The sequence below is a fragment of the Acomys minous genome (genome assembly GCF_964271855.1).
Source record: "Acomys minous genome assembly, chromosome: 4".
Lineage (NCBI taxonomy): Eukaryota > Metazoa > Chordata > Mammalia > Rodentia > Muridae > Acomys > Acomys minous.
Genome location: NC_140486.1, coordinates 50,416,670 through 50,432,736, shown reverse-complemented (window position 1 = coordinate 50,432,736; position 16,067 = coordinate 50,416,670). Strand labels below are relative to the sequence as shown.

The following is a 16,067-nucleotide window of genomic DNA, read 5'->3' as shown; positions in this document are numbered from 1 at the left end:
TCTCTGTAGTCCCTAATGTGGTACCTGGTCTGATGGGTACATGTTTTAGGATAATTAGCTATTTCCTAAAGAGTACAGTGTGAGAAAGAAAAGTTACTTTCTCAAAATTTAGGTATAATGAATTCTCATTAGCAAATATGAATACTTTGATGTAGGTGAAGAATCATAAAAAGTTGATAGAGTGCACACAGTATAAGAGTCATCACTTCAGTGTTTTTAGTATATTCATAGTGTTGTTTAGCATGGTTACTGTCTTTTAAGTCCAGAGCATTTCTGTAACCCTCAAAGATACCTTGTACTAATCATAAGTCACTAATGTCTTTTGCACATGGTAGCTTAAAAAATGTTTTTTAAAATTTAATTTAAAGATAGGGTTTTGCTACCTAGCTCAGGCATCCCTGGGACACTGGATCATTTTGCCTGTTTCCTAAATGTTTGGATCATAAATGTGTGCCATCATGCCTGGCCCATGCATATGGATTTCAATAGTTCACAAGGGGGGAAGGCTGCCCCTGGGTATCCTAAATGTGTTTTATAAGTCCTTGAATAATAAGAGTTCCAACTAGACAAAGCACTTAGCTGGCTAATGGACAGATGAAAAGGAGAGATTTAAAAAACAACCAGTGATGTAAATTGGAAGTGGGGAGATAGGGAAAGTTTCTGTATTAGTTTCTTTGTCTCATTGCTCTAAGAATAAACCTGACAAATGCCACATTTTGGCTTGAAGTTGCAGGGGTACATACTGTCTAGCATGGTGAGGAAGGTATGGGACAGCAACAGGAGGTATCTGGTGACCTCCAGCCAGGAAGCTGAGAGTTATGAATACTTGAGCTTAGCTTGTTTTCTCCTTTTATTCAGTCCAGTACCCCAGCCATTAGATGGTATTGTCCACATTTGGGAATAGGTCTTTCTCAGTTAACACAATCTAGGTGATCCCACATAGACATGCTCAGAATTTGTTCCCGTGATAACTCTAAATCTGAACAAGTTAACAGTCAAGATACTTAACTGTTACACTCATTTTGGAATAGGATTTTACTTGATGGTTGTTGTGGGCCATGGCTGTAATCATACTTCCTAGAAAGCCTGGGCAGGAAGGTTGACAGTAGAACCTGGGCTACAGCGGGAGTTGAGGATGAGGTGGAGGGCGGGATGGAGGGATGGCGCAGTGGTTAGACCACTGGCTGGGCTTAATTCCTAGCACCTACACGGAAGCTCACACCTGTCTGTAGCTCCAGTTTCAGGGCTTCTGACACCTTTACACAGACATACATGCAGGCAAACATCAATGGATATAAAATAAAAATAAATTGCATGTAAAAGAGAGAGAACTAAGCTAAAACAATATATTTTGTAATATTGGGCTATAATCAAGCAGTTGGCTTTGAAAAGCTGATAGTAGGGACTTGCTCTAATACTGGCACCTTGCCTACTGTTCGTGTGCATGTCTGAGTGAAGACTCAAAGAAACAGAGGCACACCTTTATATAATTCTGCGTGGCTTCCAACATTTGGTTCAGTAAAGAGGCTAAATAGCTAGCATGGACGACAGAATAAGACTCTTTTGGGGGCGGGGTGGGGTGGGGGTGGGGTGAATGACACCAACAGAAACGAGAAAGAAAATGGAAGAGGGCTCAGATAAGCATATGATTAGGTAAAAGTGAATTTTCAAGGAATGTATGTTGGGAAAAAACCAGAACGGCGCCAGCTGGTTAATTACGTGTGCTCCTCTGAGGGGAAAGACACTCTGCAAGTGGTTCCTGAGTTGCTTTTCTATTGCAGACACCATGTCCAAGACAAGTTACAGAAGGGAGAGTTTACTGGGACTTAGAGTTTCCGAGGGTTAGTTAGAGTTCATGACGGTCACGGTGGGGAGCATGGGAGCAGGCAGGAAGGGTGCTAGAGCAGGAGTGAGAGCTCACACATGCAGTGAAGGGAGGTGCTGGGGAGCCTGTGGGCTTTTGAAACCTCAGGGCCGTTCCTCATCCACACCTAATCCTCCCCACCACCGGGGGTTGGGGGGGGGCAACCCTCACAGATAGGAACCTATGGAGGGCATTCTCATTCCGACAACCACAAGCACAGAGCCTGATTCTGTCTGTTTTGTTGTAGAGCTTATAATCAGGACACAGGGGCATGAAACATAAATAGCATGGATACAGAAAGAATGCTAAGAAGATAAACACCAGGTTAGAAGTCTTTATTAATGTGCTAGAAGGTCCATTGGATCTTGAAATGGAGGAGAAAGGGAGGACGCCACCCAGGGAAGCACGAGGACATGCAGGTCAGGCCCGAGGAACGGTGAGGGCTCTTACAGTAGGAAAACGTTCATGGAGCACTGCGGACAGGAGACGTTAGGAGAATGTCTGGGGCTTGGCTCACATGGTATAGAGCAGCTGCTAAGCACGCACAAGGTCCGGGGTTTGATCCCAGAAAACATCCTTCCCCTAAAAAGGTTTAGAAAATTATTATTTCCTGTGAGTTGTTTGGTTTGGTTTTGTTTTTAGGCCTACACTGGCCTTGAACTTCCCTTCAGCCTCTCAAATACCTGGAATTGTGCTCTTGGCTTAGGGTGCTATTTTAGAGAGTGGCTTGGGATGCCAGGTGTGGAAAAAACTCTAGGTATTGGTCAAAGATCCAGGAACTTAACCATAGGGTTCTCTTACCTTCCAGTTTTAGTAATTTGATTTGCTTCAGTTTTCATGTGCTTTGTGTACATGTACTGGACAGGATGCCCACAATTAGATCGTCATCCTAGTTAGGTCATCATCAGAAAGCCTTTTCTTCCTCAATTTCTATAACTAGCCCAACTTGACTCATGTTCAGTCTGGAATAGGTTTCTGTTGGCTGAGGACAGTAAAATAAATCTGGATACATTTTTACCCGACACAAGACACTGGGGGAGAGTTTATAGAGGATAATGTACACTCCATAAAATGATGTTCTGCAGGGAAAAAATGTTATTCTGATAAATGCTAGGATAGTCTCATTAGATAGTTTTTCCTTTTGTTTTTTTGAGACAGGGTTTCGCTGTGAAACAGAGCCCTGCTTGTCCTGGACTCTCTTTGTGTAGACTAGGCTGGCCTCGAACTTACAGAGATCTGCCTGCCTCTGCCTCCCAAGTGCTGGTAGTTTTTCTTTTGTAAGTTTAAAATGTTTCCTTTAAAAACATTGCATTGGAGCCAGAGCGATGACTTAGGGGTTAACAGCATTTGCTGCACTTCCAGAGAACCCAAAGTTGCTTAATAGCACCTACAGTGAGCAGCTCACACGTGTGTAACTCCAGCTCCAGGGATCCCACACCCTGTCCTGGCCTCCATGGGGATGCTCACATGCGGCGTACATACACATAAGTAAATGATAGAGATACATTAAAAATTGTTCTATTGAAGCAGGGATGTAGCTTAGTGATTAAGTATTTTCTTAGCATGCATAGGATCCCGAGTTTGATAAGCAGCAGGGGAAATTTAAACTCTTTAGTGGTGGTAGATGTTGAAATCTTTTTATTGTTACATCTGAAATATCCTAGTGCATGTGAGTACTTAAGGCAGCACTAGTTATCTATAAAATTAGCTTTCTTTTGTTGATTGATGCCTTTGCTTTTCTTATTAATTAAAATTCTACCAATTTTTTGTTTTGTTTTTTTAATTTTGTGTGTTGGGGGAGAGGGGAGAGAGGGAGAGTGTGCGCATTTGCGTACTTTTGGAGAACAGAGGACAGAATTTTCAGGAGCCAGTTCTTTCCTTCCAGGTAGAGTCAGAGGATTGAATTCAGATCATCAGGATTGTTCTGCAAACACTTTTAGTTTTGAATTAGGGACTAGGCTGGCCTTGAATTTACTATGTATATGAATTTGATCTTGAATTCCTGATCATCTTCCCTCACCCTTCTGAGCCTTGGGTTTAGAGGTGTGCACCGCCATGCTTGACCAATAATGACTTTGTGACTGTTATATCAACCACAGTCAGTTACTTCTTAGCATGTACTGGTGACCATCATGGTAGCCTAATGCAGCCTTTTCTCCAATATCAAAGAAAACAGTAGTGTGGCCCTCAAACAGCTCCTTTAAATGACTAGAAGGTGAAGAGAGTTTGTTTAGTAAGTAATGTTGTCTAGAAAATATAAAGAGAATGCTTTAATATTTGGCTCCTAGTGTCCCCTTGTCATATCTATTTGCATTTAAATAATAATTATCTTAAGATTTTGGGGGAACTTCTTAAATTCTGGCATTTGGGTCAGTATTCCATTTTAGATAAACTTTGGTAATAATGCCATGCATTGTAGAGATACAAGTTTGATTTACTGAAAGCAACCAAAATTGTTCTATGCTTCCTTTTTAAAAAAAATTAAATTAAATTTTATTTTATGTGCATTGTTTTGCCTGCATGTATGTCTGTGAGGGTGTTGGATCCCCTGGAACCTGGGTCCTCTGGAAGAACAGCCAGTGCTCTTAACCACTGAGCCATCTCTCCAGCTCCGCAATTTTTAAATAAGTCCCTCCTTCCTTCCCTCCCTCCCTCCTTTCCTTCCTTTTCTCCCTCCCTCCTTTCCTGAGACAGGTCTTGTTAGCTCAGGCTGGCTTTGAACTCATAATATAGCTGGCTCTGGCTTTGAATTCTTGGTTCTTTTCCACTATCTCCTGAATAGTAACATAGCAGTCATATACCACTGTTCTAGTCTTTTGAGCCCCTTTTATGTAAAAAATTATTAATTTCAGAGCAAGAAACGTTCTATCAAATCTCATGACTTTTGTAAGCACAGTTGCTTTGTGAACTTCTGTAATGGCTTTGTTATCTTCAGCTATTTTAAAGTAAACTTGCAAACACACAATTTCATAATCATGTAAAACTGGTGTTAGCATTCCACAGAGGACGAAAAGCTTTTTAATGCTTTTTGTTTTTGTTTTTTTTAGACAGGGTTTCTTTGTGTAGCCTTGGCTGTCCTGGACTTACTTTGTAGACCAGGCTGGCCTCGAACTCACAGAGACCCACCTGCTTTTGCCTCCTGAGTGCTGGAATTAAAAGTGTATGCCACTATGTCCGTCTTGAAAGTAATCAAAACATTATCTTAGCCATTGTGTAGTAAGGTGGGGAACATGGGTGGCCTCTTCCTTTTTAGTTTAATTGGTTTGTATGGTGTGTGTGTGTGTGTGTGTGTGTGTGTGTGTGTGTGTGTCTGTCTGTCTGTCTGTCTGTCTGTCTGTCTGTCTGTGTCTCTATATCTATGTGTGTGCACTGTGGAAAGCTCAAGGTTGACAGTGGATGTCTTTCTTGGTTGCTTTCCAACTGAGGCAGGGTTTCTTTCTGAATCCAGAGTTTGCCCATCCAGCAAGCACAGCAAGCCCGTGGGTGCTGAGGATCCTTATCTCTGCTGAGGCCTGTAGGTTCTGGGTACTGAGTTTCAGTCTTCATGTTTGCTAGGTGATGAGCACTTTAGATTAAAAAAAAAATTGTTAATCTTGGTAAGGGGATTTTAATTGGTGTATTTCATTGCCGACAAAAGGGATATTGAGTACAAGCTGTCAGTTTTTTGAGGTATATAGACTTATTTATTTATTTATTTTACTACTGGCAGCTGATTAAAGTCACAGTAAAGGGAGTGACAATTGGCTCTGTGTCCAGTGCAGATGTTGACAGTATCAGAGTGATGTTACTTACATCTGTGTAAGCAGCCTGGATGGTGAGTGTTAAAAGGCACAGGATGGAATCACTGTTGGTGACTGCTTTAAGCTGGGTTTGAGAGGTAAACAAGAGCCAGAATGAAGCCTGAATTTGCTGAATTCAGATGTAGAGACAAAACAGCTGAGGAAGTTTATGTGGGTCTTTTAGTCAGGTGGAGGTTGTGGGCTTCATTCATACAGGCTCTTCGATAGGAAACAATTGACAAGTGTTTCTACTTTGGAATGCTGAGCATGCGTTTCAAGATTTGTTAATGATGCTCATGGAAGGGCATGAGCACACCCACCATTTGGAAGAAGAGGAAGGTCAAGGCACCTGCGTTTTAGATTGGTGTCCCAGCTTTCTTCCTCAGGCCCAGTAAGTCAGCTGAGTTTTCTGAGAGTCTTACTTTGAGCTTGCTTTTCACCTTTTCCTCTTTGCCACACGAGTAAAATTGTCTAGTTTCCCCCTTCTCCGTTTGTATGTCTATCTTCATTGGACTTTTTATATCCTTATCTGTTAGAAGTACATCCGTTTCCTGCCCTTCATATGTTCCCGAGTCCTACGATTAAGTAAAAAAAGAAAATATTCTTATTTACCCCCAAGCCTCCAGTCTCATCCCTTAATTCTTCTCCTGCTCTTCATTTTAGTTGAGAAGAGGAAGCAAAATATAAATTCTGGAAAATGATTAACTAACTGGTTGTCACCTGGGAACTTTGTGTCTTAGGTTGTCTGTCTGTCTCAAACTGTCAGTCTCTAGGGTTGAGGCTGTACTTTGTTTGACTTGGGATGTGTCAGAGATGCTGTCTGCTCCTGGATCAGTGCCCGTGCCTGAGCATATGCTGCTCCGCACAGAGAGAGATTCGGGTGCTAATGCAGCCAGCTTGTAAGTGAAGAAAGAAGGGCGAAATCATTAAATTCTAATGTTTCTTACCATTTTAAATTGTTCTTCTTTTAAAGATCTGTCTTGTTAAACTCAAAAATAACAGCCACTGAGATAATGCTTTTAAGTTACAGCAGGTAATACTACTGTCTTAACATATTTGTACAACATAGCAGAGGAAATTATTCTAGTATTCTTTTGTTTTAAACATTCTTTTGCTTTTTAGCATGTTTATGTGTATACATATATGTACATTTGTGTGCTATGCCATATGCTACTTGGGAATCAGAGGACAACTTGTGGTAGTTAGTTTTTCTCCTTACTCTGTTGGGTCTGGGAGAGAGTTCAGGTTACCCACCTTTATGGTAAGTACCCCTGTTACCTGCCAAGGCAGTTGTTACCTGCCAAGCCAGTTTGTTGACTTCTTTTTAAAAATTTGAGATGGGGTTTCATGCCACCAAGACCAGCCTCCAATAATAGGCTATTTAGCTGAGGATGACCTCAAACTCTTGAACCTACGGCCTCTGTCTCCATAGTGCTAAGAGTATAGAAATGCACCACCAAACAGGCTTGGCTTTCTGTTTTGGAGACAGACTCCCATCCTGTAGCCCAGGCTGGCCTAAAACTTGCACCAGTCCTCCTACCTAAGCTTTCTAAATGCTTTACAAGTATGCACCACCATACCCAGCTTAATTTAGGTGTTAACATTGGCGTTGGGGTGGCTTTATGCGTGATGTTGCAGTAACTTGGTTTCTACTAGTTAATTTCTTAAAGAAAGTGATACCAGGTTGAAATGCATGTTGTGCATTTATTTGAATGCGTAATCAGGAAGCAAGTGTCTCTCTTTGGAGTGTTTCTGAATAGCAGCAGGGCACACTTGAATTAGAAAGGAAAATGAGAACATGAATATGTGTGGTACTCTATTTTAATTTAAAGAAATATTCTGTCAACTATAAAAAGTGGAAAATGCAAAGCTTCTTTCTGTGCCACCAGGGGGTAGGAGGGAGGGTAGATTGAGAGGTTTGCTAGGCTCTGTGGGTTCAGATTTAAATAACTTGATGGGGTTGGGCTGACTCTCAAAAGATAAAGTGTTGTGAAAAGCACTTGCCAGAGATTTCCTGGAATCTTGTCTTGTGTCTGTAGCTGTGGTGTATCCATGGGCCCAGGGTTTGCTGCATAGATACTCTTCAGTGAATAAGGTGGAAGTGGAGTCTGCGTTATCGCAGAGTGATTGACTTCCTTGCTTCCTTCTTTCTCTTCTGAAATTCTTCCTCTTCAGATGTTCAGGCTGTGATGTTAAACTCTTAGGTATAGTGCTGCTCCTGTACTTTCTGTACTGTTTGTTAACTGCTGCTCTGGGTAGAATAATGGGGTGGCGGTGGGGAAAGATGGTCCTTAGTGGGGAGCTGGGTGGAAGCCAAGTCTTACCATGGAGCTCAGCTTGGCATTGAATTTGTGACTTTTGCTCAGCTTTCTGAATATAGACATTATTAGTAATATACCAGCACGTCTAGGCTTAATAAAGGCCTTCTGGCTGTCTGTCTCCCCTCGTCCCCTGTACTAGTGTGCATGTAGGTAGGAATAAAGAATCTCATGTAGCCCAGATCAGCCTCCAACTTGATATGTAGTTGTGGATGACCTTGAACTACTGCTGCCTCCAGAAAGGTTAGATTACAGGTGTGTGCCCCCAAACCTGGGTAGAAGAATTTTAAATGGTAAGGCTGGAGAGATGGCTTAGCACACGCTGCTCTTCCAGAGGTCCCCAGGCTCAATCCCCAGCACCCACGTGGCAGTTCACAATTGTGTGTAACTCTGGTTCCAGGGGATCCAACACTCTCAAATAGACACCCATGCAGGCAAAACACCAATTAGTGCACATAAAAACAAATAAATAAATCTTTAAAAAAGAAATAGAATTTTGCCAGGCGTGGTGGCACACACCTTTAATCTTAGCACTCAGGAGGCAGAGGCAGGCGGATCATTGTGAGTTCGAAGCCAGCCTGTTCTACAAAGTTAGTCCAGGACAGACAAGGCTACACAGAGAAACCCTGCCTTGAAAAACAAAAAACAAAATAAAACAAAAAAATTAAACTGAAGTTTACGTTTCAAAAAACAAAGCAATACCAACAAAAATACTATTATTTATTTGCAGTGAGTACATTTTGATACTAAGAGCAAAAAAGAAAAATAACCTATAATTTTGTAACTAAGAGATTAAAAATATATTTGTGACCAGAGAGCTAGTTTGACAGTTAAGAGCACTGGCTGCTCTTCCAGAGGATTCTGGTTCAATTCCTGGCACCCAAATAGTGGCTCACAGCTTTCTGTAACCTAGTTTCAGGGCATCCATGCCATCTTTTGACTTTTGAGGGCTCCATCATACATGCAGTACACAGGTACATGCACAAATGTAAAATATTTTGGAGTTTGTTTTCTGTGACTGTGCTCACATGAGTAGAAGTACATCGTGCTTGGTTGTGTCATTTACTTGTTTATTACTTTATGATACTGAAAGATGTTTAGGATCCAGTTGTTTTCTCCCTACTGTGCCTGTATGACTGTATGACATTTTCCATAGTGATTCAGTTCAGACACAGTATTTTGTCCCACAGACTTTAATTTTTTCCATTTATTTGTTTGTGTGTGTGCATGCATACTACAGTGTGCTGTGGAGGTCAAGGGCCACCTGGGACAGTCAATGTTTCCACCACTATCTGGGCTCCATAGATGGAGCCTAAGCCTGGTGGCAAGCGTCTTTACTCACTGACCCTAAAGGTTTTAAAAATATTAACTCTATTCATTTTTATGCTTTAAAGCAGTTTGATAGACATAGTGACATATATACATATTTTAGGTAAAAGACTGAAGGCAGATATGAGATGAGAGAGAAGGAGAAAGGGTTTGGAGCATTAAAATCCTAATGAATTAAAGAGAACAAATTGAGCAAAGTCCTCCGAAATAAGACAGGTGTCACAATTTTCTGAATATTCATAAAATCGATCCTGAAATAAATAATTTGAACACATTTAAGATGGTTAATAGCACTTAGTTCTTTACCTGGAGGCTTCTGTCATTTTAACACAGTTCTCTTATTTTCTGGTTTGCAGAAAGCATATCCAGGTGGTTGTCTTAAAATGTATTTTCTCTGTTGGACTTGGCAGTTAATAACAAACAGCATGCTCCCCTAAAATATGCCTATTTGAGGTCCACATAATAATTGAAATTTTCCCTTGCATCAACTGTAAACAGAAAAAGAAAATGAGATTGGGATTGTAGACTGCCACTTTATATGGTTAACCCATGTTTTAAATACCTGATTTTATAAAGCTCGTGCTGAACAGTGGTACACCCTTGTTAACCTCAGTATTTAGGAGACTCAGGAAGGGGAATATAAGTGTGATGCTTGCTTTGGCTGGATAGTAAGTCCTGTCTGAAAGAGGAAAACACTTAGCAATGTACTTACTGTGCCTGCTCAGTTTTATAATGAACTAGTGGCTGTAAGTATGAAACGAGTGTGTGTGTGTGTGTGTGTGTGTGTGTGTGTGTGTGTGTGTGTGTGTGAGAGAGAGAGAGAGAGAGAGACAGACAGACAGACAGACAGACAGACAGACAGACAGACAGAGACAGACAGGGTTTCTGGCTATGATGGAAGTTGCTTTGTAGACCAGGCTGGCCTCCCTCTGCCTTCCAAATGCTGGGATTTAAAGGCGCTTGCCACCACAACTCATCAACTTTTATATATTATATATACACGCAAACAACAGATATTTTAATTATTTTCATCATTTACATACCTTTTCTTTTAAAACAATAGAGTCATGAGGCTGAAGCGATGGCTGCTGTTCTGGAGGTCGGTTCCCTGTACCCACATTGTTTCTATAACTCCAGTTCTAGAGATCTGATGCCTTCTACTGGTCCCTGAGGACACAGAGCACACTTGGTGCTGCACAGACATAAACTCAGACAAAATATTCATACGCATAAAATAATAATAATGTGTTCCTTATAAAATTGTAGATCACCAGGGAAATAAGTCACTTGCAAGGCCATTCCCCCGTTGGGTATAATGTCTACTCTTCGCTGTGGTGCACACACACTGGGGCACCCCTTCTCACTGTGTAGCATTGGTTATTATATACCTGTTGTTTAAAGTGGAAAGGACAACAGATTCCATTATTAAGGACATGTGGGGCAAGAGAACTATACTTAGTAGCCACGAACTTCTACAAAATGGGTATTTTGTTTTTCTCTCTCCTACCTTGCTTCTGGCTTCTGTTTTTGCTTTTTCGAACCAGGGTTTCTTTGTGTAGCCTTGGCTGTCCTGGATTTGCTTTGTAGACCAGGCTGGCCTCGAACTCACGGCGACCTGCCTGTCTCTGCCTCCTGAGTGCTGGGATTAAAGGCGTGTGCCACTACGCCTGGACCTTGCTTCTGCCTTTTAGTGTGTCTCCCTCCCTTTGTAGACCAGGCTGGCCTTGAACTCAGACATTTGCCTACCCCTGCCTGAGTGCCGGGATTAAATTTGTGTGTGCCACCACTTCTGGAAAATTGCCCCCCACAATTTTATGTGTATGGATGTTTTGCCTGCATGTGTATCTATGTGTGACATGTGTGCCTGGTGCCCTGTGAGGCTAGCAGAGGGTGTCACATCCCCTGGAACTACAGCCACAGATGTCCTTAGGAGGATTCTGGTGCTGGAGAAAAGTCCTTGTCTTACCAGCACTTTACCTGAGCTGCCTCCTCTGGTACAAGGGTCTCTAGAGTTTCATCTTCTTTATATCTTAGTAAGTAATACATGTGGTGGACTTGACTAGGAAGCACTGGAAACAGAGCTAGACTCTCAGGTCTTGTTGCTGACCGTGTGATCTGAGGTAGCAGTTTTGTTTGCTTCAGTTCCCTTGCTGCTCTGTGTAGGAAGAATGCTTTGATCTCTTAGAAGCTTACTTTAAAAACTTAACTGACAACTATTGTTTGTTTGTTTATTTGTTTTGTGACAGGGTCTCATTATATAGCCCTTGATACCTTGGAACTCACTCTGTAAGATGAGTCTGGATTTAACTCATAGAAATCTGCCTGCTTAGTTTCCTATTGATGAGATTAAGGTGTGCACCACCACTTGATTGGCTTATTTTTATTTTCCTTTTTAGACACAGGGTCTTGTGTAACAGGCTGGGGTGGAACTTTTTATGCATTCAAAGAGAGCTGAATATAATTCTATTGCCTTCCCAAATGCTGGGATGATAGACATGAACTGTTTTGTTTTACTTAAGAATTAATTAATTTGGGGCTGGAGAGATGGCTCAAAGGTTAAGAGCATTGGTTGTTCTTCCCAGCACCCACATGGCAGCTCACAACTGTCTGTAACTCCAGTTCCAGGACATCCTCACAGAGACATACATGCAGGCAAAACACCAACACAAATAAACAATAAAAAGGAATCATCCAAAAATTTGTTTAAAAATGCCTGTCTTCCTTCCTTCCTTCCTTCCTTCCTCCCTTCCTAAGCCATGGTTGGCCTAGAACTTTTCCCCTTGTAAGTTGTTTTTTAAAATTATTTCTATTTATTTTATGTATTGTCCAGGAGGTGTGTATGAAGAATTATGCATGCATGTAGCAGTAGGAATTCAATTTGTGAGAGTTGGTTCTCTCTTTCCATTATGTGGGTTTCAGGGATCAAATTCAGGTGGTCAGGCATGGTGGCTGAGCCATCTTGCTGATCATAATCAATTGCTATTTTTTGTTGTTTGTTGCTTTTAATTTTATAGGAAAAATAAGCTTATTAAAATCCATTGGGCTAAGGAGAAAGGTCAGGGGTTAACGTGCTTGTGTTGTGCAAGTATGGGGCCTGGATTTCGATCCTCAGAACCCATGTAAGTTTTGTATGGGCATGGCACACCTCTAATGTCAGCACCGGGAGGGCAAGGATAGAAGGTTCCCAGAGTAAGCGGGCTAGCCAGACCAGAGCTCTGGATTCACAGAAGATACCTGGCCTCAGTGAGTAAGACAGAATGTGGTTGAGGAGGACTCGGGTGCCAACCTTGGATGGGGACAGATGGAGACACACACGCACACACGCACATGCACAGACAGACAGACAGACAGACATGCACATGAAAAGGAAATTAAAATAATCTTATTTATGTTATTGTCACAGTAATAGCCTTTAAGCAGGCATTTGAACTTACTTTTCTTACGGCTTATTTTGTGCATCTTTTCATTTTTTTGTGACTACATAAATCGCTTTAATTAATTGTTCAGCTTTGCTTATTTATTGGAATTTTGGGAGGTGAGTGATGGGGAAACTGATTCTGACTTTGTAGCCTGCCAACCCTGTGCCAGAGTCCTTGTTCTGAGCCTCTGGGATGCTGGGATTACAGCTGTGGGCCTCCACACTCAGATGCTCAGTGTGACTTGTATGTTTTCTTTTATTACTGATGAGCACATGTTAGATAGGAGATTAAGGAATTGTTATGGCTGAAAGCTAGATGATGTTACAGTTGCTGCCAATGTTTAATTTATCTGACTTCTACTCATTGAGTTAAAGGAAGAAGTATTATTAAGCCTTTTTGTTACCTAGTTATAGAGTGGGTATTATGTTTTGATCAGTGTTATATGAGGATGCTTAAGTGGTAGTGCAAACCAGAGAGAAAAACAGAAATGAGGACTCTTAAGTAATGTATATGTGAAATAACAGAGTGTGAGCGATTTTACCCTTTAAATAAAGTATTTTATTTGGCTTAATTTCTGCTGGTTTTGCATTTTAATTCTGTAAAATAGGAGATTTGATGAAGAGTGCTGCCGGGGAGTTTGCCGATGACCCATGCTCTTCTGTGAAGCGAGGTAACATGGTTCGGGCAGCTCGAGCTTTGCTCTCTGCCGTTACCCGGCTGCTGATTTTGGCTGACATGGCAGATGTCTACAAATTACTTGTTCAGCTGAAAGTTGTAAGTTTGGATCTATATCTATAATTTGTTCTTTGTGTCATAGTGAGCTAATGCTGGCCATACTTAGTTTAGTATTAATATTTAGTTTGGTTTTGAATCAGCGACGGCTCTGCTCTTTTGTATTACTCATTATATATTTCTTTGTACTAATAGTCTTCCAGAATTAGAAAACCAAAGTGTAAGCTGATGAGCCATTCGCATCTCCTTCATGGAACGTGAGGGTCATACCAGCTACGCATTCTTGCTTGGATTGCTTTCTCAATAGCTGTTAGAGAAGACAGAGCCTTAGGATTTATTGATTTTTATCTATAGATTTGTCTTTTTTAGTTTTTGCTCTTTGGGGTTGTGTTTTTTTAGGTGGAAGATGGTATATTGAAACTGAGGAATGCTGGCAACGAGCAAGACTTAGGTATACAGTACAAATCTCTGAAACCAGAAGTGGATAAGCTGAATATAATGGCAGCAAAAAGGCAACAGGTACAAGTATGATTTGTAGACGTTTTATAATATTGTTCACTTACTTCTTTGTTGAGAAAAGGTCTTAATGTGAAGCCCTGGCTGGTCTGGAACTCACTATATAAATCAGGCATCATTTTACTTACTCAGTATATTGCCTTTTTCCTGTTGAGATTTTGAGTGACACATGCTCCCATTTTTCTTGGGTTGTCACAGGTCATGCTTAATAGGCCTATCGTCTCCCATGCTGAGATTGAACCTAGGATGTTGGCAGGTGTTCTGCAATTAGCCACATCCTTAAGTGTTGTTTGCTTAATTCTTTCAGCTTTACATTTTTGTTTAGCTCATGGTTCTGGAGGTTTGGGATGTCCAAGAGCAATGTGCCAGTATCCATCCATGTAGCGTCTGAGAAGGCCTTTCCTACTACATTGTAAGCAGGCAGAGGACATCCTTTGTCAAGACTGCTCAGTTCTCTTCCTTGCCTTGCAAAGGCACTAGTGTCACCGCAGGGTTACGCTTTTCATAAAGTATTTAATTTCTGTTTACTTCTCAAAGGCCCCTTCAGATACGGATGTGATTTTGGGGCATTGTTTCTAACATAAAAATATGGGGGTTGGGTACATTAATACCATAGCAAAAGTAAAGGTGATGACAGGTAAGGTTGGGCCTTTGCAGTTTTGTAAAAAGCACCACCCTTGCCTCACTGTCAGCTATGGCTCCTCAACATAGTATTTTGATGTTAAAATGTCATCTATTGGCTGGGTGGTGGTGACGCATACCTTTAATCTAGAACTTGGGAGGCAGAAGCAGGCGGATCTCTGAGCGCAAGGCCAGCTTGGTGTACAGAGGAGTTCCAGGACAGCCAAGGCCACAGAGAGAGAACCTCTGTCTCAAAAACAAAATAAAACAAACAAACAAACAAACAAAAATGCCATCTATTAATACGTAGAAAGCTTTTTGAGAAACATATTCCTTAGCTTGTTTGTATACTCTATTATTTTCTGAAAAACTCTACTGCTGTTCTGGCAGTGGTACAGTTGGTGTTTTATTTGTTAAAATCTGCATTGGTTGGGTTTTATCAAGTACTAGGTATAGTCTTTTTCTATCCAAAATATCTGATCAAACGTATCTATGGCTGCAGTACTATATTGTTAAGAGGGAAGTGAGAAGAAATTTCCCTTAGATTTCTAGTCTTTTTAGTAGAATTAGATTACTTAGAAGTTAGCTTTTATTTCTTGGTCAAAAATGTATGAGATGGATAAGTCAGATTGATGAAAAGTAGGTTTTCCTCTGTATGTTTTTCTGCTTGTCCTTAGTCTGCTTGAACTTTAACCAGATTGGTGAAGTCAAGAAATCATGACACTTAATCTGACACACAGAATTATTTTATGAGTAATTTTGTTATGTTGCTTTATAGCTTGCTTTTCATTGAAAGTTGGATTATTAATCAGCACTATAGTTTAAAAGAAATAATTTTATTGATTTATTCATAATATACCAGTAGTAGTATCCTTTTCCTGTCTTTTAACAAAGATCTTGTTTCTTTGTGCAATGTCAAAATGGCTCTAAAGAGGGAAAGTAAAACCCTTCAGCAGCTAGGATAAATGAGACTTGTTATTCTCATCACAGAGTTAAATTTATCCCTAATGCTTGGCAAATGAGAGTTTGTTGAGAAAAAGCTCACATAGAAAATATGTTCTAATTATTCGAGCATCATGACTAGCCACAGTGCCTATTGTGTTTGATTCTTGAAATGATCACCAATTCCTAAAGCCACAGGATATTTCTGAATATTTAGCTTAAAGCAGTCTTTGGCAAAGTGGAAGTTTCTTATATTAGTCTAGTTAGTGGCTTAGGAAAATGAGATGTTGGCTCCTCATTCAAGGGATCGTGAATATCTGCACAGCCTTTGTACTTAAAGGCAGACATGGCCCCTACAAGGCTTAAGAGGTCTTGGCATTGTGGTAAAGGCAGAATATTTTGAAAATGCCCACAGGAGCTGGGCCCTGTAGTGCATGCCTGTAATCCCACTCAGAGAGAAAGAAACCGGTTGGATTTTCTAATGTTTAATTAAGAAGTCATCTAGGGGCCTGGAGAGATTATGGCTCAGCAGTTAAGAGCACTGGCT

General features: G+C 40.9%; 1 protein-coding gene across 1 annotated transcript in view; it reads left to right on the top strand.

Moving 5' to 3' along the window:
• CTNNA1 (catenin alpha 1) overlaps positions 1 to 16,067 on the top strand; it is a 121,817-nt gene that overhangs the window by 28,503 nt on the left and 77,247 nt on the right. The window contains exons 4-5 of the mRNA XM_084780047.1: positions 13,317 to 13,483; positions 13,841 to 13,960. Coding sequence (XP_084636173.1) covers positions 13,317 to 13,483; positions 13,841 to 13,960 — 287 coding nt within the window. The remainder of the gene's footprint in view (positions 1 to 13,316; positions 13,484 to 13,840; positions 13,961 to 16,067) is intronic.